Raw genomic sequence first — 24,944 nt, forward strand, 5'->3', positions numbered from 1 at the left:
GAAAGTATGGTGGCATGCATACATACATGGTGCTGGAGAGGTAGTTGAGAGTTCTACATCCAGATTGGCAGGCAGCAGGAAGAGACTGCTACACTGAGTGTGGCTTGATCATCTGAGACCTCAAAGCCTGCCCCTAGTAACACACTTTCTCCAACAACTCCACACCTACTGCAACAAGGCCATATCTCCTAAGAATGCAATTCCCTATGGGCCTACAGGGGCCATTTTCTTTCAAAGCGCCACACAACTCTATACTTTGATGGGTTTGCTACTACTACTGCTGAGCCATACTAACCATTCACTGAAGAAATGCAACTAATTCCATTCAACACGCTTCAGAAACTAGGGAAGAAAAAAAATCCCCAACTCATTCTAGGATTCCTATGCTAATACTGATACTGAAACTATGCATACACTGATAAAAATGGCAGAAACATTTCTCATGGATGTCAGCACCCAAAGTCTTAAACAGATACACTATTACATTGAATCCAGTGAAACATGTTTGAAGACAATGGACTAAGTTCAGTTTAATCTAGGGATTAAATGTTAACTTTGAAAAAGAAGCATATGCTTAATAATATTAATGGGTACAAGAGAGGAAATCTTCTCAACCAATATGGGAAAAAAAAAAAAAACAATTGACATTATTCAGATATTTAACATGTTGCAAAGAACTCTCAATAAACCAAGACTAGAAAGAATATTCTACAACATAGGCCTAACATCATTATTAAAATAAAAGGCTGAATATCTACATATAAGAGAAGACATGCTAACCTTTAAGTTTTTAATTTGTGCCTTCAATCTGAATAACTATAGAGATTAGGTCCCTAGTGAGAAACCAGGGGGAAAGACAGGCTCTTCCAATGAAGGGAAAGTAAGAGTAGAGTGTTTCAGAGATAGAAGGGAAACCAGAATAGGAGATTTAAATGGAGAGTTGGGGGGAAGGATAGAGGAGAGAATACAGAGAGGGAGGGCTAACACTGTGAAGAGCCATATGAAAACCCACTACTGTAGAAACTTTCGAAAACAGACATACACAAAAGGATTTTAAACAGAGTCACCATGTAATGGGAGACACTATGCCCAAACTAGACATCTTATGGCACCAAGTAAAACCTCCGGTGCCAAGAATGGGTTACATCTTGTTCAGTCATTGGACAAGGGGGTCTCATAGATCCTTTCAAAAATCACAAGCTATTTCCAAGGCCATTGGTTACTCTCTACAACCTGATAGTAAGGCCCTATTGCTAACGATACCACTTCCTCAAGCCATGGAACATGGAGAAATCAAACTGGTCTCCAACTAGAAGATGAAAAGCTTTGAGAAACCCTAGCCATACTGATTGACCAAGGAATCAGAAAAAGAATTCAAATTCCCAGTATCAAGAGTAAGAGAAGAGCATTAGATCATCAAGACAGATCAGCAAAGAAAAGCATTTTCAATCAAGCCTGTAGAACAGAGGTTCTCAACCAGTAGGTCGAAACTCATTTGAGGTTGAATGATCCTTCCACAGTCACATATCAGACATTATTTACATTACAATTAATAACAGTAGCAAAATTATAATTATGAAGAATCAATGAAGGTAATTTTATGGTTGGGGTCACCACAACATGCAGAACTGTTATTAAAGAATCACAACGTTAGGAAGGTTGAGAACCACTGCTATAAAGGGTACTCTGCACACGACCAGAGGCGCAAAGTAGTCATTCTTACCCAGGTACAAACCCTACCTCCTTAAACAGTGATCTGCCTGCAAGATATGCTGGTGCAATTGCAGCACACATTAAAAACAAGAATCTACTGCACACCTAGCAGGGTTGCTAAAACTAGAGTGAGCCTGGGGTAGTGATGTATACCTATAAGTCCACCATTCTGGGGGCTGAGGCAGGAGGATCACAAGTTTGAGAACCTGTCTCAAAAGAGACCAAAAAAATTTGATAATAACACTATGCCACCAAGTGAAAGAACCAATTTATGTGGCATTCTTAAAAAGCTAAAGGAGAGTGAAAACAAATTAGTCCTGGACAAACTTAAATTCTTCAGAAATCTTCTAATCAAAATATCCAGAGTCCTGGTTCATGTTATATGCCAAAATATTCACTTTAGATAATCTAAAAATAATCCCCAAGAACAGTACTTCAGTTTTCATAGAGAATGAGTCTTTGTAGTACATATATCAATCTTAACAATAGTTTTTTTCTTTAAAAAATAGCTTCTGAATATTTTTGAGTAAGGTTTTTAAAAACACGACAATTTCAAGTGTCAGTTGTCACGGCTTAGAGTTTCTAACGGTCTGTTAACAAGCACCTCTCCTAACAGAAACTTGCAGAGGAAGGACAGCTCGAACATCTGTTTCCAGTGCTGGGAACTGCCTAATGGTTGCATACCATTTGGATACTTATCAAGTCTCAGAAAGCTTAACTTGACTTTTATTTAAATATATTTTAAGTATTAGATTTGGGGGGAGTGCTGAAACGTGAAGTGAATACTATTGGTGTATTTAAATATTTCAAATGTTAACATTTCAAATATTTCAAAAGTCCTTAAATTCAAAACCAGTTATTAAATATAATTGAAAATCATAATGTTGAAATGGTGATATGTCACACTACCATAAATAAGAAACACTCTCCATAGTTAAAGGAGATATGATTATAGAATAACAAAACAGAAAAATAGGGCTTGTCTTGCAAGCTGTTGCTTGAACATAAAAAGTTACATGTGATAGATAACATCTGTGGGTATTCTGAAAGAATGTTCAGATGTTCTCGACAGCCTACATGTCAGTAACTAGCTCTGCATTACAGGACTCACAAATTATACTTTTGCTCTTCTTCAAAATGATGTCAGCAAACCTGCTCTAGCAGATATCCCACATATTCTAGGAAGGGCTCCCTTATTCCATTCTTCAACACATGCAAATAAAATCAACCATTTATAGGAGTGAAAGATATCTCTCTATCTCTCTCTCTCTCTCTCTCTCTCTGACACACACACACACACACACACACACACACACACACACACACTTAAACACACCAGATTAAGGTAGAATTAGTCACTGAGCTGGGGAATATGAGAAAAAGAAAAACATTAGAAAGCCAAACAATACAGCCTCCAAAGAACTATCAAGGAACTCAATATTCATTTTTAAAATGTACATAGTTTCTGTTGTGAAAGGGTTGCCCACAACGCTTGCAGGGGAGTGCTGAGACAGGAAGGCCTCTGTGTCTAATCTAGTGGCTGGCTATGTCTTCTGATCCCCAGCTAAGTTCTATTGGGGTACACAATGTATCACCACACTTTCATTTATCTGCAATGAGAATGAAGACCAGTAGACTATATGACCATATCAAGACACCACTAAGTACTGAGACTTACCTTGCCAAGAAAGCTAGGGAAAACAACAAAGTCACCAGCGGCTGGAAGAACTTCAGGCTGGCAGGCAAAGTCCTTTCCCTTTCAGAACTTTGCTTTCTATGTTGAAACAAGACAAGTTCTACAGATGGTTCCTGGAAATCCTGAGCCCAAAGGGAAACGTGCTTATAGTCACACAGATTTCACCTCTGCTCTGTTGGTAGGCCCATCACAGCTCTTGGATGAGAAATTCATCTTCCCGTTCCTGGAGCTCTGCTCATGGGCATTTCTATTTTACCTCTGACCTAAATCAACAAAACACAGGTGCTCTTCTCTGAGGACCTGGGGACTTGGGGGCCTTCAAAGCCTGTGAAGGTCTTCCTGATTGCTAACCTGGTGAGAAATGCCCAGCTCTATAAGGCATCTAAGGTGTGCCTGTGAGAGCATTTCCACAAATGTAACACAAACAACAGAGTTGTCATAACAACTCTGATTTAATCCCTTGAATTCAAATTTTGAATAGATTATTGGGAGACGGAAGCTGCAAAGTGGAGAGCTTTGGAAGGAAATAGGTCACTGGGGTGCATCTTGGGGTTATATCTTGCATTGGTCCTTTTCTGCCACTACTATGTTGTGCTCTTTGGCCTGGGGTGAAGAGCCCCCACCGTTTGCTCCCACCATTTTGACACTCTGCCTTATCACAGATCAAGATTTGACAAAGCAGAGGACTACAGACTGAAATCCCTGAACCCATGAGCTAAAGTAAACCTGTCATTTCATCCTTTCAAGTGATTACGTCAGCCACTTTGCCACAGCAACAAGGCGGCTCATAAACAGTTCAAACAGAATGGGTACTGCTCACACACAACAATCAGAGCGAACTGAGGCTCATGTTTACACCGCAGCATAAGGATTGAAGACGGAGATGGGTAGGTCCTCAAAGCCATTCTCCTCCAACAGTAGAGAGGACAACTAGCAAGTCAGAAGATCATCACCGCCACACAATGTTGGATTGTGACCAATTTTATTGTCAACTACATTGTTGGGTACTGTATGGCAATTCAGAGTTCATCCAACATTTAGTTTTGCACATTTAAAAAAGTTCGCAAAGCAATACTTTTATACAGAGCATCTTCCCAATAGTAGTCAAATTTAGAGATGACATACTGTAGCCTCAAGGGCAAAAGAACAACGAAGTGCACCTCAGTGCTCAGTGGGTTTGTTTTTTTTTTTTTTTTTTTTCTTTTTAAATACTGGCTACATGTTGAGCCAACAACTCTTCAGCTGAAACAATGGACACAAACTCTGGAAACATTCAATTCTGTTCATGTAACTGTTGTTATTTTAGGCACGGCTAAGTTATAACTGATTTTAAGTTTTTAATTTTTGGTATATGATTATTAAAGAGTTCTCAAAATTACCTATGAAAGCTACTCTATCTAAAACATAGTGATTTAACACATGCAATGCACCCAGTATGCACAATGTAGTTGATTTATTCTGTTCTAAACATCATGTAATCAGAGGTGGGACCATGGGTGGTCCTCATCTAAGTACTGAAACAGAAGTTAAAAAGGACTTACAGCTTTGACACATCAAAGAGGTAATCATTTGTGACTATACCATCTAGATAAAAGACTGTATATCTTCAATTACTTCATTTAACTACAATGTGTCTTGAAAAACACTGACCCCTGGATCATAAAGCATTCCAGTAGCATTGCTGCTCAGTACCTTGTTTTATTTTTGGTATATCTGCATATTGCATCCAGAGTTACAAATTTCCCACAGTGCTTTCTGCCTCATTCAAGTATAATAAAAGTAGAAATCTATAGAAGTTCTCAGTCTAAACAAACTGTACATCATACAAAAATTAATTTACAGTCAAAAAGTATTGGCAATGCCCTTTATAAGCCTCAACAAAGACCCATCAAAAAGGATGTCAGAATCTACATACAAGGTTATCACATAAATATACCATTCTGATTCGTGTGGTGCAAAGCAGAGTAGCTGTTAACTGTATACATGTAGAATCAGCACTTTGAACCACAACGTTTCTGTGAAAGTAACAGTATTGTCAATACTAATCAAAGGTACATGATTTTCTTATTGCATATTTATTGTGGCTGAGGAAGTTATGATACAATAATGCAATCTCCACAATTGTTTTAAATAAACAAAAACACTTCTGCTAACAATAGAAAAAGTTTTTTCTGAAATCACATAGAACATTGCTACATACAGTTTAGGCAAATACTGAAAGACATGACCTTAAGGCATCTGCCAGAAAAGCAGATGTGCATATTTATATGAACTAAATTCTGCAAGAAAAATATTGCACAAAATCATATATTTCAAAATAAAATGTTTCTGTCTCAATATACATAATTACCTATTTCTTAATTAAATCATAACATCAACTGGCTGCTGCAAAGCTTTTCTAGTCCTTGAAGCTTTAAGAAACAGAGACAGGACCCTGGGCCGGACATGGGGAAATGCTCAGAGAACTGGGTTTCTACAACAGACTACCTACATTACGAGATGTTTGAAGAGAGACTACATTTAGGCATTCATTTTACATTCCTGAATTTTTATTCTGATTTTCAAATATTGTCTCAGATCCACAATCCCTGACACCAAACCGTGAAGTTGTCATGAGAAAATTTACTCATGAAAGTGATGAATTTGTCCTGGAAATCTGAGTGGAGAATGAACGGCTGTTGATTTTAAGAATGTTCATGGTCATCTGCTGCTGCCCAAAAGTCTTCACTTTGTTTAACAAACAATGACTTAATGGGCATTCCTGGGTCCCACCACTAGATATCAGTGTAGGATACCAACAACAACACTGTCACTCATGGCTTCAACTAAAAAGAACAGGGCTGTTTCGTGAAGATGCTGTTACCAAGATTTCCTTTTTTAATGTAAAAATTGGACTTCCATCAACATGACTGCACCCCAGTCTATAATTCCCTAAGTTATTCCTGAACTGGGGAAGTGGCTGTCCATACTGCAAAGGGACATCATGTCATGTGAGTGATCAACGCAAGGACTCAGCCTTGCAGTGTCTCCAATGTGTCCTTTAAAAGTGAGATCTTAGCAGCATTCCAGTAACTCACGTAATTACCAGAAAAGTTAATGATTCTGTACTCAGAACATACTTTAAATGCAGTGGTTCCTAAAAGCATCCTTGCTATTGGCTCTTGAGCTAGTACCATCTAAGCAAGTACAATCTAACTCTATATTATTATTATTATTATTATTATTATTATTATTATTATTATTAACATCTGCAATTCCTTTCCCTTTTAATTGATTCCCCGGGCTGGGTAACTGTTTCCCCCATACCCATACCCTTATATCCTTAGATAATATTATACCTTTTTCCTGACTGGAACAAAAAGTCAATAAATACTTTCTCATTGAAGGAGTTATTAATTTTAAATTGGAAAAATAATCATGCCATAATCTGATGTGTAAGACAGGCTGCATTAGATAATCACCAACATATGCCACTTAGCAACATCTTTACTTTAACGAAAGTGCAGCTCCCAAATTCATCCTTCTATCCTTCATCCCCTGAACTGCCATGGGTGCAAAGCTCAAGTGAAAGTCAAGATAAGTTGTGGCTATAAAACACAAGATGCTGAAGCCAGAGCAATGCATTAACCAAATCTCTTGTAGACAAGAAGCAGATTCTTTGAAAAGTGTATTTGGGAGCTCCAGTTGGTGCTCAGTAGTTAAAATGACAGAGCAAGCAGAAAAGTTGACTTTGAACAGCAGAGAACTTAGAAATGTTTGGTTTGGGTAAAGAAAAAAATACCACTTTTTAAAAAAATTTCAGAACTCAGTCTATTGTCCCTTACCTCTTAATGTAACCACCACAACACTGGGAAGCTGTGTTTACAAGCTGACTTATAATACTCAAGGTTTCAATGGTGAAGCACCAACCCCTGCGTCCAGGTTTCTGGAGGGTTCTCACAATAATGTGTACAATTTTGGTTTTTCTTTTTTACACAAAGTCACTGTTTTGCTTGTTACAGTAAGGCACAGATCACTTTAAAGTGTCTTAAGATAGTATTTGTGAGTGGCTAAATGTTTTCAAGTAGCCTAGTGTTACAGTGGAGCTTCTCACAAAGTGACGCGTGGTAGAGAATTAGGACTCTGTGGCCATGGATTTAAAACAAGGACATGGACTGGAAGCCAGTGCTCTATGCTTCACTCAGGAATGCGGATTTCCTTGATGAAGGACAAATACAGGCAGAATCTGACAACCTTGAACCATATTATTGTATAAAAAAAACTGAGGATATACCTTTCTATGAAGAGCCCATCCTCATAAGGACAAGTTCCATCTCCCACTACAAATGAGAGAATAGTTACTTACCTTAAGTAAAACTACCTATTTATATTTTGGAATGCGGCCTTTAAAAAAATGACCTGCATAAATATTTTAAGCATTATGTTAAACAAATCTCCTAAAATTTTAGGTGAAATTATATTCTTTAAACACTTTAGAGTATGGCCTTGTTGAGGTTAAGTGGTCTTGAAAGCATTTTTTTTTTCTTTCTAAAAAAGACAGTTTTTGAAACCAGTCACCATGTTGTATAAAACAGAAGCTGGGAGGGAACAAATAAACTACCCCATACCACCAGTCTGCCATGAGTGATCTGCATAAGTTTTCAGATGTGTTCCAAAGCTGAACAATAACTGTGAGGGAGGCAGGTTCCATAACGAATTACAAACGATTTATTCCGATACGCCTCTGCCCTAAATAATTCTCCTGTGCCCTTCCTTCCTTCCTTCCTTCCTTCCTTCCTTCCTTCCTTCCTTCCTTCCTTCCTTCCTCCCTCCCTCCCTCCCTCCCTCCCTCCCTCCCTCCCTCCCTCTCCCTCCCTCCCTCCCTCCCTCCCGCCCTACAACAGAACAGAAGGTGTCCAAAGTCAACACTATGTGGAATGTGCTTGCCCCCCACACACGCTTTAAGACACTGTGAAAATGGCGCTTTACTTCTACGATCTTCTCTTTCAAATGTACAATCCCAGTGTAACAATGAGAAAAACAGCAGACAAATTCCAGGAGCTGGCCAGGGGGCAATATATCTGACCAATATTCCTGAAACTCCCAAGGTCAGAAAGTGAAGTGCCAAGGGGCAGAGGAACCCTGCAGACATGATAAAAGAATGTAATCTAGGACTCTGAGGGGACAATGAGGCAGAAAGGGGACATGAGGGGCAAGCCAGAGCTCTGAACACCATGTCCAATATCAACACTGGCAAATGCAGCACACTAACATGAAGACACTAACAACAGCAGAAACAGGGCCCAGGGAGATGGGAACTTAGTACCATCTTCGCACTTTTCTATAAATCTAGAACATTTAAAACACAAAGTCAATTATTTTAAAAAAGCAAACACAAGGTAAGGCTATGAGCATCTTCATGGCGAATCATTTACGAGAAGAACAGGACAGGTGCTTCTCTGGACTCTGCAGGGCATCTGGCTTTCTCGAGGTGGACCACAGTCACTATGGCGTACAGAGACCAAACATTGTCGGAGTGGCTTCTTTGTAAACAGAAGCTTTTCACTTCACATTGTATTTCAGCACTTCGTGGATTTCACTGAGCAAAAGGTCAACACACACATTTACACTGTTTGGAAAACATGGCTGCAGTGTCTTTATGAAAGCAAACTAGTTCCACTACAGAGCATTTAAACTTGAAAAAATGATGAGCTTAATTCTGTGATAGAAAAAGGCATTATTGCTCTGAAAGACAAGATAACTCCTCTTTCAAGATTTGCACGTAGCATCACACATGATCTGTATGCTTAACATAACTGGATGATTAAGGCAATTAGTGGGTTAACTGTTTCATCAGTTTTAGGCTATTTTTTTATATATATATATATATATATCAGGTTTGACATCAGTTCATGCTCGACCAGATTAGTACAGTAACTACTGGTTATATGCAGGTGTTACATATGCACACTTAGTTTAAATAAAATGAACAGCATTAAGCACCAAATACTGGGAAAGCTTATGTTCCAAACACACTTTCAGCCTATATACAAACTAGTACCTGATTTAACAGCACAGTAGAATTCATTTTATGCCAGAAAACCAATGGATAACACAGCTCCATGAGATGAACAGATGGGGAAACATTCCAAAGGAAAACACGTAAACAGTACTAAGAGTTTTCATTCCTATGAGTGATTCTGTTTACTGTATGCATCGCAGGGAATTAATTCCACATGTCTCTGGAGAAGAGCCTTTCCTGGTAGCTTAAGTTTGGTTTTCACTTCTCTTTTCCTCTGAAATGTTGGAACCTTGTTGGAAGTCACATGACATGTGGCACAATGACACTACTTCTTGGAGCAGTCCACCATCTTCTGAAGGCTCCTTATGCTCTTTCCCTGCTTTCTCCCAGGGAACGAATGTAGACTGGCGGCTGCCGAGGCTGGGTACCAGCAGATGCTCAGAAGCCTGGCTTCGTGTTTCCTCTACCTCTGCTTCTCCTTCACCTATCTGAGGAGCCGCCTCGGGGGAAGCTGGCCGGAAACCCAATCCTGAAGTAGAAACTGCCTTTTCCCCCACAGTGGGGCCACTCATCCTGTCAGCACAGGGGGGCTTTTCATTGTTCTCCTCTTTCAGGATAAACAGAGAGTCTGTCAACCCACTAGAGGAAACTCTCTTCCTGGGGGATGGAGGAAGATGCTTGCCATGGAGGGCGCTGTCGTCCTGCCCGAGATTCCATTCTCCTTGATCACCAGAAGCACACAGTAGGGCCAGGTTATTCTCACTGGGAGTGTTGGACTTGTTCTGCAAAGGGAAATACAACTTCAGAAAACTGTTAATAAATTACAGTGGTTTTTCAGTAACTTGATTTCTCCTATGTTTCAGCCAGAAAGGTGAGCACTGTCCAGAGGGGGAACACTGGTGGACATCTGACAATTCTTGCCAGTTCCATGAGCAGGCATGGAGGGAAGTGGGTAGGGACATGAGAAACTCTGGTTTCTATGTGTTTAAACTGTCACCTGTCACATTTATGCTGTACACACAATTAACACAAACCTTTAGGTTCTCTGCAGTAAGAAGGGGGTCGTCCACTCATGTACTTCTACCTTACGGTTTTCAAAAGCACTTAACTCACTACATTTAAAACTGTTCACATTTGAGGCAAAAAAAAAAAAAAAATAGAAAAAAAGATTTTAATAGACATATTCATTACAGTTTTTCTTGAAATCTCTGGAATTTTTTAAAGTGGGAATATTTCACATAGAAAGTCTTCACAAGGATGAGTACAGAGATGGGGATATGGTTGGAAAAAGGCTTCAGCTAGTAGCACCCACTACAACAGTTCATAAGGATGAAATTCTTACCACAGTTTGACATTTTGTACCTTCCTGCCTAGAGGTTCAATGCTTCTATAAACTGAGATCAGGTGACCATGGCAAGGGCAAGTGTTTTCATGGAACTCTGTGAGTTAAACTTACTAACCGTGGGTTTGTAATCAATGTCATCCATGGATCTGAAGAAATCCAGGCTCTTTGCAGCTGCCAGCTTGCCTTGGTCGGAGCTGTGTGTGCTCAGCGTGTCCAGGATCTCTCCCAGCAAGTCCATCTCACCTGAGTAAGGGGCCTTCACTGGAGCTTCCACGGAGTCGTCACTTTCGTAGAAATAGGCAGATGTTTCCTCGCCATCTTCAGAAGACACCCTGGAGGGAGACACAAGGTGCAGCAGCATTTACCCACAGAGCGGAGTCTCAAGAGCTCACTGACCTCAGTGCTTCAGCAGAACAACAAGGAGGTCAGAACCGAAGGGTGCAAGCTCTCAGCCCCAGCACTCCACAGGCTGAGGCGGGAGGACCACAGAGGGAAGACAGGCAAAGAAAGAAAGGGGAGAGGCGGGGGAGGGGAGGACAAAGGGAAAGTAGAGGAAAGACAAACAGAAAAGAAGGGAGAAAGTGAGGAAGGAAAAGAGGAGAAAAAGAGGAAAGGTAGAAAAAGGAGGAGGGGAGGGGAGGTTTGAGGATAGGGAGGGACAAAGAACAGAAATAAAATCTATAATTCATCCATGGCCAACCTTGTGGGAGTCCACAGAGGCTATTTCGTGAGAACTGATTCGGGGTCAGAGAATCCAAGCGTGCTTTACCCAGCAGAGCTGCACAAGGGGATGATTAGACCATGGGCGTGGTTAGCAGGTGTTGGAAGGGTCCACACTTGACTGTACCATGTGCTCTGATCTAGCAAAGGGGAGGACTTTGTTCTCTCCCCTTGGCACATTACAAAAAGCCCTTTTGGATGACCTTCCAGTCTGTTGTGTATTGACCCAGGCCCTCCTGAAGCTATTCTGTGTTTCTGTCCTTTTCATCTAGGTCTCTCTATCTGATATTTTCTTATCCCTCTCTCCTCCATCTAAGAACCCTTCAAAAGGTGGGAGCTGGACCCCCACTACAAACTCTCTACAGTTACACATTTATCTATTTCAAATACTAAGAAAACTTGGGTACACACATTAAGAGCACATAAATACAGTCATGACTCACTGAAGCCAGACTTGAGTTTATATAATTTCCCTATTTTGTATTAAGTAACACAGTTCCACATTTCTCTCCTGGGATGAGACCTTCACCTTAGGCCCTCCCTCAGCTCAGTTTCTTTCAAAATGACTGTTAACCACGGTTTCCATGTCACCTGCTCCTCTCAGTGTGGGGTGAGACCTTGTGCTTACCTGGGTAACCATTTCCATTCCTTGGACACTACTGAGGGTACCTCTGCTTCCCAAGAACAAGACACTTCAAGTCTCTCTCGCCTGGCCCTCTCCCAAGCCCCAGTCTGCATAGTGCTGTAAGGAGCACCATTTTGGTCTGTTGATGAACATTGTGAGGGAGCAAAACCCTACTTTTAGTAGTGCCCAAAACTCCCGCCAGTGAGCCACACCACTAGACAGGACAACCCAGTGCTGGACTCACTTGCTTGCTCGCTCAACGTCATCATCATCATCACACAGGGTACCATCGAGGCTCTTATGAGGCCTTCTCAAGTGTGGCTGGAGAACAAAATTGACAATCAATTGAGTTACTGTTTTAAAATATGTCTCCTTAATAATTTTAAAAGGACAGTGTGATTTTGTAAGAAATATTTATAAAAGAAATATGCTCCCCAAACTCTTGAATGTCTCTCACTAGCCTGACTAATCAGAACAAGGGGAAACAGAGGTAAAGTAGTATTAAAAGAAAGAGAAAAACAAACCCTCAACACTTCTAGCTCCTTAAGTAGTAACTGGAAATAGATACACACATGGACAGCCACAGTTTCTGATGCCAGCATATCTGACTTAGTATCAGTCATACATCCAAAATACAGCTATCACATAATTTTAAGAACTACCAAGAGTTGTCAATTTTATTACCGTACCACATCCCCCACAATGCCTACATGTTTTAGAGAGTGCTTTCGGTTCTAAATGTTTATATAAAACTCCAGGTGGATTAAAATGTCACATAAATGTAGGCTCTGGCTCTGCAGTGGTTCTGGAGTGCTTGGGACCGAATTTCTGCATTTGTAACAAGTACTTGGGTGACATCAGTGCTGGTCTGAGGAACCCACTCTGAAGAACAAGATCTTCACAGTAAAGCTTACCATTTGTACCGGAAGAGACTGTATTATGTATTTATTAGATGTTCTAAACTATGAAATGTTTATGTTGATTGATTAATTTGTTTGTATGCACACGCATGTCACAGTAAACATGTGGAAACTGGAGGACACCTTGTGGGAGCTGGCTCTGTCCCTCTGCCAAGTAGGTTGTGGGAATCGAACTCAGATCACCAGCTTGGCAGCCTTCGCCTGCTGAGCTGTTTAGCCAGCCCTAGCTATGTGTTTAACAAATACTTGTTTTTCAAGATTTAGTTTATCTTATGTGTTTGTCTGTATGTATATGCACCACTGCATGCCTGGTGCCTGCAGATGTCAGAAGAGGGTGTCAGATCCCTGGGACCTGGAGTTATAGACTGTTGTGAGCCACCATGAAGTTTTGGGGATCCAAACCTGGATCCTCCATGAAAGCACAAAGTGCTTTTACCTGCAGAACCACCATTCCAGGTTGAAGATTTCTTTTTAACACAACCTAAAAATTGTGACATCTACAAGTTAACAATTACTCCTCAACCTTTTCCACCACACAGGCCACATCCACAGTCCTGATTTTGCGGTCAGAATCACAAAAGTCAGTGCTGGTTGTGGCTGACATGTTTCCAGTCTCCTGGAGGACTCTCTGTCCCCCACTTTATTTTGTGCCAACTATGCCTTAGAACATGTTATTCCACCTCATTTCCTGGAAACTGGAAGTGATGTGGCAGCTTACATTCCATTTCTGGCTAACTAATATTTGTTTCTGGCAAGCATAAGCCATGGTGGGGATGTCCATTCTTATAGTGTATACTGGTAGGCATGTGATGTTCAGTTCTGGTAATTCAAAGACATGGCTTTGGGTGTGGCTGGCTTGTCCACTCATTTCAAAGTAACTCCCCAAGTTTTCACTGGATGGTCCATTCACCTATCCTAACCACTGCCATGTCCATTTCTCATTAGGGGTTGTGTAATTATTATTTTATGGGGTATTCCTTATCTATTTGTTAACACTTTATAAAGAACTTTATTATTTAGCACTATACCAACATACAATGTAAATAAACCAGACAAAACAACAATAACAACAACAAAGCAGGGTAAGTTGTTGATCTGCTCTTTTATTTCCAGCGTAATGAGCCGCTGCCCCAGAGGTCTCTAAAGGGATGACAACATAAGGTTATTTTTAATATTGTAATGGCTTGTACATATTTGGTACATTTTAACCCACCACAGTTATTACTGGTGTTCAAAATATCCCATCTTTGAATTTTGACTTAAAAAGTCCTTATCTTCAAGACATATGTCTTAAGATGGTTACAGGTTAAAAGATACAGTGTCCGGTTTTTCCTTGAAAATAATCTGGTACAGGGTGCTGAAGCTATAAGAAGGATTATCTGAGAACTTCTAAAATGTTCTTTTTATTATTACACATGTCTGAAATGTTTCAAATATAAGCTTTATAATTTTTAAACCATCTGCCCTTTGACCCTTTGAAGTCGGCTCATGTCTTTTCTGACATGACCTCAGAAAATTAACTCTGGATTTTCCAAGTGGACAATGGCGTTCAAAGGCTGAAACTTGGTGTCATGGTGCTCAAAACCATGCACCATCCTTATGGGTGGTGAACAGTAACTTTGAATCTGGAAGCCTCAGCCACACGCCCTAAAGAAGGAACTTCCTGTCTTTATGTTTAATCCTCAGTGCACAGCAATCTCCATTTGTTGCACTACAGAATAAAACAGTCTTGGGTCCTCTGAACTGAGCCCACTTGCTAACTCTTGGTGCCAACACTCCTAAAAGGCAGCAGATACAGAATAAGCACCTGTGACTTGTGATATGGAAATGTGTAACAGTAAACCTGAAAGGACATCCAGAGATGCTTGATAGTTTGTCCAAGTCACACACATCATCCAAAACAGGAACAGCAACAACAAAGGAAGTGACCTGGTCTACGGCACAGCAGATCCTGGTTACACCAAGATGCTCTAATCCAGAGCTGCCTGCAGGGATCACAGCTCTCAAGTATTTCACTCCTTCCATAATCTGTGTAACACTCAAGTAAGGACACGAACTTCGAAAGGAAATCTGAGTATATTTCACATTTCCTACCTAGACAGGCCTTTATCAGTTTCCATAGGGATGTTATTTACGAGTATACTTTACAAAAGTTCTTCATAAAGAATTTCAGCAACACATAGAACTAATTAATAACTGTTTTCCTCTCTGTGGCTGTTGACCTGTGTCCAATGAGGACACTGCAGCTATCACTGGCTGTCAGTGCTGACCTTGGCTTCCCCCATGATAGACTGTTACCTGTAAGTGGAAACAAACCCTCGGCTCCCAAAGTTGCTTTTGGTTTATCACAGCAACTAAAAGCAAACTAGAACACTTAATTATCTCAACAAAATATGCCATGATTTTATTCTTTAATATAGGCTTATCCTTTGGAATATGCAGTTGGTATTTCCTGAACAAATGAACATCTGTGTATATATAGTAGGTAGCTTCTTGTCTTATTTAGAGTTACTATTGCTGTGATGAAACACCATGACCCACCATGGGTTGGCCCCCCGATCAGCACTAATTACTAACTGCTTTACAGGCTTGCCTGCAGCCTGATCTTATGGAGGCATTCTCTTAACTGAAGTGCCCTCCTCTCAGGTGAGTGTAGTGTGTGTCAGGCTGACATAAAACCATCGAGCACAGTTCTGTTGAGCATTTACCTGGCTGACACCAGTCTCTTCACTGTTCATGAAGGGCACAATGTCCATTCACTCCCTCCATGAAGATTAAAGACACATTTTTCTGTGCCTGGGATTAGACTACACGCTGGGGCACAACACTGAGCAAGAACAGGGCTCTGTGTCCTTGAGGACATCAGTCTAGTAAACACAAACTAAACCAAATCTAATAATCACACCGATAAGCATACAAGGTGTGACTCAAACTAGCTTCTACTCAGGTATCAATGCCATGAAAGCACTTCATAAAAACTGACCTAATTCGAGAGCAAAAAAGAACCCTTTCCCCTGGGCTCCGAAAGGTCACAGGTGTTAAGCAGCTGATAAAAAGCGATAAACACTCACACACCCAGTCCCTCAGTTGGGACAATCAGGGCAAAGGTGAGAAAGTGCATGGTAACTTCTGGTTTGCTTTGGTACTCATGCTGATTTCTGGGGCCATTAAAACTTGCAGTTACCCTTTTGCTCACTAGGTGGCACACACATACTAAAGAGACAGCAGGGATAATGGAACTCATGGGGATAAGTAGAGGCCCAATAGCTTTAGTAGGGAAATGTGGGAGATGAGAACATGGGCAACGGAGGTAGGAAATAACCAACGCAGACTCACAGTCCCAGATAATGTAAGGCAACAGAGAGCCATTGACTCAAATATTTTTAAAGAGTCAAATATTATTAGAAGTTGGTACTGTGCACTGGCTCTTCAAGTTAAGGCAGTAGATACATCTGTTTTTGTTTTTAGTTCTTAGCATTAGCATTTCTTCATTCCCTAAACATACATTGGTAAGAACCAATTTATGCATTTTACTGCTTCCATAGCACATATACAATAAATGAAAAAATATTTTCTCTACATGAGGAATATACCTACTGCAAACAAGAAATATACTTACTGCAAACACAACACTAGTCATTTCAAAGTTACATATAGGTGGGCAAGTTGCATCTCTTCTAGGATCCAAGTACCACAGGAAAGGCATCCCTTTGGGATATAAAATAGGGGCTGGATGGCTTAGTGTTTAGGAACATGCATTGTTTTTACAGAGGACCAGAGTTCAGTTCCCAGTACGCATTCTGGGTGGCTCAGAACTACCAGTAATTCTAGAGGCAACTGACACTTACGGCCTCCTTCACATACCCACATACAGAGAGATGCACACACGCACATAATCAAAAACAGAAAAAAATATTTTGAAAAGAATATAAAGCAGTCAAAGCTTCTATTGATTAGAAACAAAGAAAAGTGAGACTCAGAACTGAACATCACAAATCTTAATCAAACTATTGCATTCTGAACACATATAATTGTAAAATATAATTTTGCTTCAGTGAAAGTGTGAAGTACACATTTAGTGTATGTGAAAATTCAGTCAGCATTTATAATGAGGGTTACTTGCTACGACTGGGGGAAAATGTTGGAATCCTGCAGAAGAAAGTATCAGTATGGGATGAAAGCTGAAGCCGACCCTCCCTATAGGAAGAATGAAATAAAGAAGACGGATGAAGACCGGAAATGGAAGAAAACATATCCAGTCTCACAGAGAAAGGCTAAGTCACAAGACCACAGAACTGAACGAAGAGAATTCAAGAAGCACATTTAGTCTAGCTGTAAGTTCATGCTAAGCGCTACCTTCTCTGCACTGCCCTGTGGAAAGCATATATTCCAGACGGTATGTATAATGGCCCAAACCCAGGAGCCCAGGAAGCTTGCAGTTACCCTTGCCATCGCTAGATGGCAAGCAGTGCTAATAAGGCTAACTAAACGCAGCTTGGACTGAAAATTTGGGGGGGGGGGGTGGATTTGGAGGGATAGGATGGATATAAGCAGATGAACAGAAAACGACTTATCTGGCCTTCAGAGAATTGAGACTCTGATAACGTAATATAGCAGAGACAGACTCACTAAGAAGCTCAGGCTGACCTTGGCATCACAGCCCTCTCTCTGCCCCCACAGGGCTGGGTTACAGGTGTGTGCTGCCTTGCCTGGCTTACTACATTGTTAATGTTTGTTTTTTAACATAGCCTACTCTTTTGAAAAGATTTATTTGTATGAGTGTTGGCCTGCACGTATGTGCATCACCTGTCGCCTGGTGCCTGAGGAGGTCAGATAGACTTCTGATACCCTAAAACTAAAGTTACAGTGCTATTAACTACTGTATAGTGATGGGAACAGACCCAGGTCCTCTGCAAGAGCAGCAAGTGTTCTAAACCACTCCAGCCCCTAAAATCAAGTATAACTTTGATACTGCACCATTTTGGAGTTGAGACAACCAAAATCCAGAAATACTGTTTTGCTGACCCAAAGTCTATAGCAAACACCGAACGAATGTTATGTATAAAATCCATTTGTAGGATAAAAATGTCATAGAATAGAATTATAATGGCAGTGCCTCAACATGCACAGCAGTTTTACTATATGAAAAGAGAGTTAAAACATAGTTTTGAAAACATTTACAGGTAGTAACTGAAGTGTAGTTAGACTTACTGAAGGTTTACTTCCGTGTTAGGCGTTTCTCACATCCTATTTCCTTGACAAGCTTATTTTACAGGCAACTGTGCTGAACGCTTCCCCAGTTTGTATACGAGGAGAGCAAATGGTACAAGCAATGACGTGGTGGGTTATGAATCAAAAAGGGACATGGCTAGGACTCCGTCCCGAGTACATAGACTCCACAAAAATTTCAATTGTAACCCTGCTGGGCCAGAGTATTCTGAAGTGCCCTGTGAGAGGGAAAGACCGTCTATAAACAACAGGTCTCAACCTCATTTTAAAGCAGGAATTGTGCCAGCAAGATGGAGATGCTAATACTCCAAGAAGGCAGCACACAGTGAGGCAGGACACTGAGGCCTGAAGAGCCTCCCATTGGTGCCCTTGGGGACTGGAAGGACTAACAAGGCACGTGACTGGTGACAGCGAATGAATTGGAAGCATGACAAAGCCACTCCTGAGAAGGGGAGCCCCTTGGGCTACGGCAGCTGTGAAGATCTGGACAGGGTCCTGACAACACAGGGATCCCCCTTCCATCTACAGTGATGGCACTCTGTCGGCTTCACGAACCACGTTCTCTTCGACTTGTCACGGTCTGTACTTCCTTGTAACAGCAGCATTCCATTCTAAGAACATTCCCATTTCACAGGCCTGAGACTAAGGATCTTATACTGTACTTCCCTTTACTTCAAATTCTACTTCCATTCAGATGCAGCAAAGTTAGCAGAATGCCACCCTCATCCCAACAGTGACAAAGACTAGATAACCTAAAAAGTAGATCACATTTCCTTTAGGGTCCGTGAAAGAGACCTGATTCCCAGTAACCAAGCAGACTGAGCTTCATGTATCAGAAGGCCTGGGCAAAGAACAAGACAATGAGCTGCTGCGGAAGGAGGTTAGAAGTTGCTCAAAACTTAATAAATCATTAAGTAAAGGACAAGTATGAACTAACGTGTCAATTTAGTGTAGCAAGGACTCTCCAAGACTGGGGAGGGAGGAGTGGTTGCAGCCCCTGGCTCTTACCCACACACACATTTCTGTAAGGGAAAAGACAACCCTCTGTGGTCATTCAAGACAGCAGAGTCTGCTGCACCACTCAGCCAAGATACTCACACACTTTTCTATATCTTTAATTTACAGAAAGCTAAAGTCTTCCCGAGACTGTTAGGGCAAATGGAGAAGCAAATTCTCTCCTGGTGTGAAGGAGCCCACACTGACACCAAGCCCGTGTCTACTTCACTAGGGAGAGACCAGGAAACTCTCACTCCCCAGGAAAGTGACGATCTAAAGAAGCTTGTGCACAACAGGAAAGTGGGTGTGTGGCTCCAGTTTGAACAGGAGTGTCCTTTATAGGCCACTGTGTTGTGGGCTTGGCCAGGTCACAAGTGCTTTTGGGGGAGGAGCTGGAACTCTCAGTTAGTGAGGCTTGGTGGGAGAAAGTAAGTAGGCCGGGATTTTCCCTGTGAAGACAGGGCTTACCTTTGGCCCTTCCTTACTCCAGGGCTGCCATGAGGCAGGCAGCCTCTGCCAGACTCATTTGCCATCATGATACTCTGCTTATGTGAAGCCAAAGCAGTGAGTGAGTGTGGGTGAATGAATCTCTGAGCCCATGAGCTAAAGTAAACCTTTCCTGTTAGATTGTTTCTGTGAGGTCTCCCTCACAAGGACAAAGACGAACTAACAGAGCTGATAAAAAGCCCACACTGGAGGTACAGGGCCATGGCTTGCCTGAAGCAAGCATGCATGAAGCTGCATCAGAGCACAGAAAAGCCACAAGGCTAGGACCAAGTACAACCCTGGCCCCATGTGGCTCAGGTACAAGGGCTATGGAAAGCTTAGGATGATTCAGGAAAACTGAGAGAACCTAGAACTTTCTCCACAAGTATTAATACCAAAACAAGATAATTGCATTCAACTGATATGATTATCAATAACAAACCAATTCCAGTTCAAATTCTGATAGACATACACTCTTATAATAATACCATTACAAAAGAAAAAGCATGCTAAATTCTAGATGCAAACACTAATGCACTCTGCACATGAGGTCTGGCATTCTATTAAGAACTATGAGACGTTGAACAGGTAATAGTGCATGAGTAAGAGCCAATTGGAACTGATAGGAAAAAAACAAAAAGCATTATGATATAATAGATGAAAATGGACGGACCCATTAGCAGAGTCAACAAGCAACAGTGCATTTTGAAACAGGTCAAAAGAAACGACCACAAATGAATAAGACACAAAAAGAAAGAAGCAGCGAAACAAGTGAAATGAAAAACATTAACAAGAAAATATGGTGTGGAATAACCAAGAGCTAAGCAATACTATCACAAATGAGTTCATTCTGTTTGTAATAGACATATTCTCTCTCTCTCTCTCTCTCTCTCTCTCTCTCTCTCTCTCTCTCTGTCTCTCTCTCCTGTCCCCTCCCTCCTTCCTTCTGTCCCTGTCTCTCTGTGTTAGATTGTTACTATAAATAAAATGGGAAAACATTACCTAATATGAAACTGACTGTAGTGAATACTGGAAGAAATGTGTGTAACAAAACCCTAATTCTCATAATAATCTATGGAGGTGGCCACGGTCACCATCATTTAACAGTTCACCAGGCTTAGAGAGGTTAGGAAAGATGTTTATATTCACAAACCAGTTGTAGGGCAAAGGTGGCATTTTTGTCTGTGTTCGTCATAGTATAAAGTCTGGGATCTTTCCATTCCCATCTATTAAGTGACAAGGTCAATGGGCAAAGTGTGGATAGGGAGAATGAATATAAAAGTCTGTGAAGGAGTCTTCCTGCATCTGTACATAATGGCCCTCAAGAACCTAAAAGGAAGTAAGAGATCTTCGAAGTCACATTGGCAGGTCTGACAATACTAGAGGTTCTGAGGGCCATGAAATAGCTTAAACTAATGGTCAGAGAGTTGAATGGGATTTTGTAATATGAATCTTAAAAGGTCTTATTAATAAAAAACACTCAGGAGCCAGATCCTGTGGTGAACGCTGAAAGATCAGAGACACAGAACAAGCCACAGCTAACCTCACCTCACCAACTTCTCAGCTGATCCCGTTTCCTCAAATTGGAAGTCTCTGAGTCCTCGTCCAAATGGATCTCAGCTGTATTGCTGCTAAAAAGCTTAAAAAGACTCTAGTTCCTAGTCCTCACATCTTATATACCTTTCTGCTTCCTGCCATCACTTCCTGGGATTAAAGGCATGTGTCACCATGCCTGGCTGTTTCCAGTGTGGCTTTGAACTCAGCGATCCAGATGGATCTCTGCCTGCTGAATGCTAGGATTAAAGGCGTGTGCTACCACTGCCTAAACCTATGTTTAATATAGTGGCTGTTCTGTTCTCTGATCCCCAGATAAGTTTATGGGGGTGCACAATACATCAACCACAGGATTCTCCATGATGAAGCATCCACTCTGCACATATCTCACCACTAGGGTATTAACAGAGCCTCATTTCAACTTAGTTGGACTCTATGCTAGTTCTCTTTTCTTTTTGTTTTTTTTTTCTTTTAATGAAAACATCATTAAGTATTAGAGTTGAAAGACAGATTATAAGAAATCAGAACTGACCCCCTAGTTTGACAAAATACTCATCCCAGAAACAGAGTACTTTAGAATTCATTTTTCCTCATTGTTCAGAAACTATATGAAAAGCTACCCAATGGCAATACTCTAGGAGGCTATCTCTAGAGCAAGGCAAGGGTGTAGGAAGGCTAATATTCATTCACATGGGCACCTGCAACATGGTTTCAAACTGGATACTTCTAAGCCAGCTTTTAGGGGCTGCTCATATGCTGAGTGATACCAACTGTTTTTGAAATCCTGTTACCTTGTTAGTCTTTTAACATTTGAAAACACAAATCTGACCAGGGTTTTACAGGCAGCTTTTGGTGCAAAAGATCACCATTAGTTAGTAGTAAAACAATATGCTAAAACATTAAACCCCTATTGAAGAAGGAATCAGTGGTCCTTTGAGGAGCAGCAATCTAGCTGCAGATCCTGAATGGACAGCGGGAATAGCCACTATGAGGAACAGACTGGCTTTTCCCTCCATGGCCCATTGAGCTCTGATCGATTCCAAAGCAATGCCATATAAAAAACCGGGTGGGAGAGCATCATTTCCTAGCGTAAGATTCTTAAGAGAAAATAAGAACTTGTGTACAGAGGTTCTAAAAACTGGGCATGTTTGGGATAAAGAACTGTTGATAATTTGATCAGAACCCTTAAAGATTAAAAAGATAATAGGAAAAAAAACTTAAAATGTTAAAGGACAGAAAACACAGGGAAAATATTCTTTCCCATTCTAGAATGGGAATATTCATTAATTAGATTTACTAAATGGAAAACTGAATACGTTTTGTCTTTGTTTCAAGATTTTATAATACTTATTTGTGGTGAATGAGTTTGAAGAGTAAAATGAATTATAACATTAAAATGTCAACTTTAAAAGTTTTCAAACTATGCATATGATACATATTTATTTACATAAATACAACAATTTTTCTATAATGTGCTTTACAATATACTGGATATTGTTCTGCAGAGCTAGATTTCTTAAGTGAAATTTCAGAGAGCTTCTACAAGGATCGACAGTCACTCAGCTGAGTAGCAGCATCCTTGGACAATTTATGGCAGCTTCCTCACTTCAGTGTTTGGCACTGCAGATTACCTTCTAAGAATGCTGTGCACAACTTCCACTAGAGGGCATGCTTGTAATCCAGAACCCATTTGTTTCTTTTTGAAACAACTTTAACTATAACCAAATGTAAAATGTTTGAAAATAACACTGTTCCAACAGAGAAAATAATAATTTTTTTCTAATTAGCAATATGGTACCTGTATATTTCTCCAGAAAATCAACTATAGAATAAGTAAGTTAGGTTAAATCCAATGTGAAGAGACTTTGGAATACACACTGCTATAATGTGTTTTTATTTAGGTAATACTTCTATGGTCACATTCATTTAACTTATTTCAAAAAAGTTTTATCGTTTGAAGTTTCTTAAAAGATTTCCCTATTATTTAAATCTAGCAATTTAGCTTGATAGTGTCTTCAACACTGAGCCAAATAAACATTAAAAATGGTTGCTTATCATGATTTTTTAGTTATTTGTCATCTTAAGACCTGCTCAACAAGAGGGAAAGCACGTCTGGTACTGGAAACCAAGTCACCTACCCAGGGCTAGTAATGTCATGCGTCTTGGAGGAGAACCTACAACCACCACTCCACTTAATCAGCATAAAGGCTAACTACATTCTAATTATTTGTCCTTATACCACATGCATGTATGATCCTCACCCCTCATCAAGGAAACTTCTCTTGGCAACAGATAAAAACCACAACCAATTACAGTGTAGATTGCAGAGCCCAGTTCCAATGGACACATCTCCAAAAGAACTCCAGCACCTAAGGCTCAGAGAACATTGTGGAAGCGGGGGGCAGAAAGACTGTAAGAGTCAGAGGGTCAGGGAGTTTGAGATTGTGTGTCCCACTAATGCCAGATGCTACCTCCATAAAGTCTCACCAGCTGTCTTCCTAAACATGAGCTGAAAAAGGACAACAGCAATAGACAGGACAAGAGATCAGGAAAACCATGAGGTCTCCACCCCACACAGAGAACTATAGATATAGACAACCAAAGAATGCCAAGTAGGAGACATGGTCTTCTCCAGGGAAAAGCACACTGATTGGTTACGAAGTGGTCAGCCCTGAAAACATGAGTAATTTTATATGATTATTATGAGTAATATTATACAGACAGAGTAGGTTGTATTTAGGAGAATACACACACACACACACACACACACACACACACACACACACACACACACAGGTAGCAATAATGAATGAAAAAAGAGACAACAGCCAGGTGGTGGTGGCATACTCCTTTAATCCCAGCACTCGGGAGGCAGAGGCAGGCGGATCTCTGTGAGTTTGAGGCCAGCCTGGTCTACAAAGCGAGTTCCAGGGATGGTGCAAAGCTACACAGAGAAACCCTGTCTCGAAAAAAGGGGAAAAAAAAAAAGAGAGGGAGAGAGACAACAATTTGAAGGAAAGTGGGTAGGGATATGTGGGAAAGTTTGAAGAGGCGAAAAAGAAGGGGGAAATAATATATTTATAATCTTGAACTAGAAAATAAAAGTTATTTGTCTGATGTAAAACTTACTTTACAAAACAAAGTATTCTGAATATTTACTGCCATATTCCTCCTCCAGCCACACCATCACAACTGTTTCCTTGCCTTGCTGTTTACATCACCTTTTTCTTGGGAAGAAGCAAGTGGCTACTTCCCTCTGTCTAACTCTCTCACTTTTTTAAAAAGACAGAATCTTGCTATGTAATCTAGGCTGGCTTTGAACTTGTGACTTTCCTGGTGTGTGTCAGCTGAACAGGAAGTGCCGCCATTTATTACAATTATATTTTACTTCAGAGTCCACCAAAATTTTATAAAGGAAACTTTGTCATTAATATGTTACCATGTACTGCACACAACTTCATATGTGTACCTTGTTTTTGTTTTGTTTTTCTTATGAGCTACATAATTTAAGACCATCTGAGTTTTTGTATTTTAAGTTGCACTTAAATTACTTAATTACACCTGTAGTGTGTAAATTATACATTTCACTACAAAGCATAAGCTATCTGATTCTCATATTCATTAAAGAGGCTGACATGGTGGGGTTTCCTTTACATTCC

General features: G+C 40.6%; 1 protein-coding gene across 2 annotated transcripts in view; it reads right to left on the bottom strand.

Moving 5' to 3' along the window:
- Window positions 1-8,287: 8,287 nt before the first annotated feature.
- Window positions 8,288-24,944, bottom strand: part of Dennd1b (DENN domain containing 1B) — a 219,998-nt gene continuing 203,341 nt past the window's right edge. For both annotated transcript variants that reach the window (XM_036202682.1, XM_036202683.1), the window contains 3 exons: window positions 12,345-12,421; window positions 10,871-11,087; window positions 8,288-10,192 (listed from right to left, as the gene is read on the bottom strand). In XM_036202682.1, the coding sequence (XP_036058575.1) occupies window positions 9,656-10,192; window positions 10,871-11,087; window positions 12,345-12,421 (831 nt within the window). In that variant the 3' untranslated portion in view covers window positions 8,288-9,655. The remainder of the gene's footprint in view (window positions 10,193-10,870; window positions 11,088-12,344; window positions 12,422-24,944) is intronic.

This window comes from Onychomys torridus, chromosome 11, assembly GCF_903995425.1.
Source record: "Onychomys torridus chromosome 11, mOncTor1.1, whole genome shotgun sequence".
Taxonomy (NCBI): Eukaryota; Metazoa; Chordata; class Mammalia; order Rodentia; family Cricetidae; genus Onychomys; species Onychomys torridus.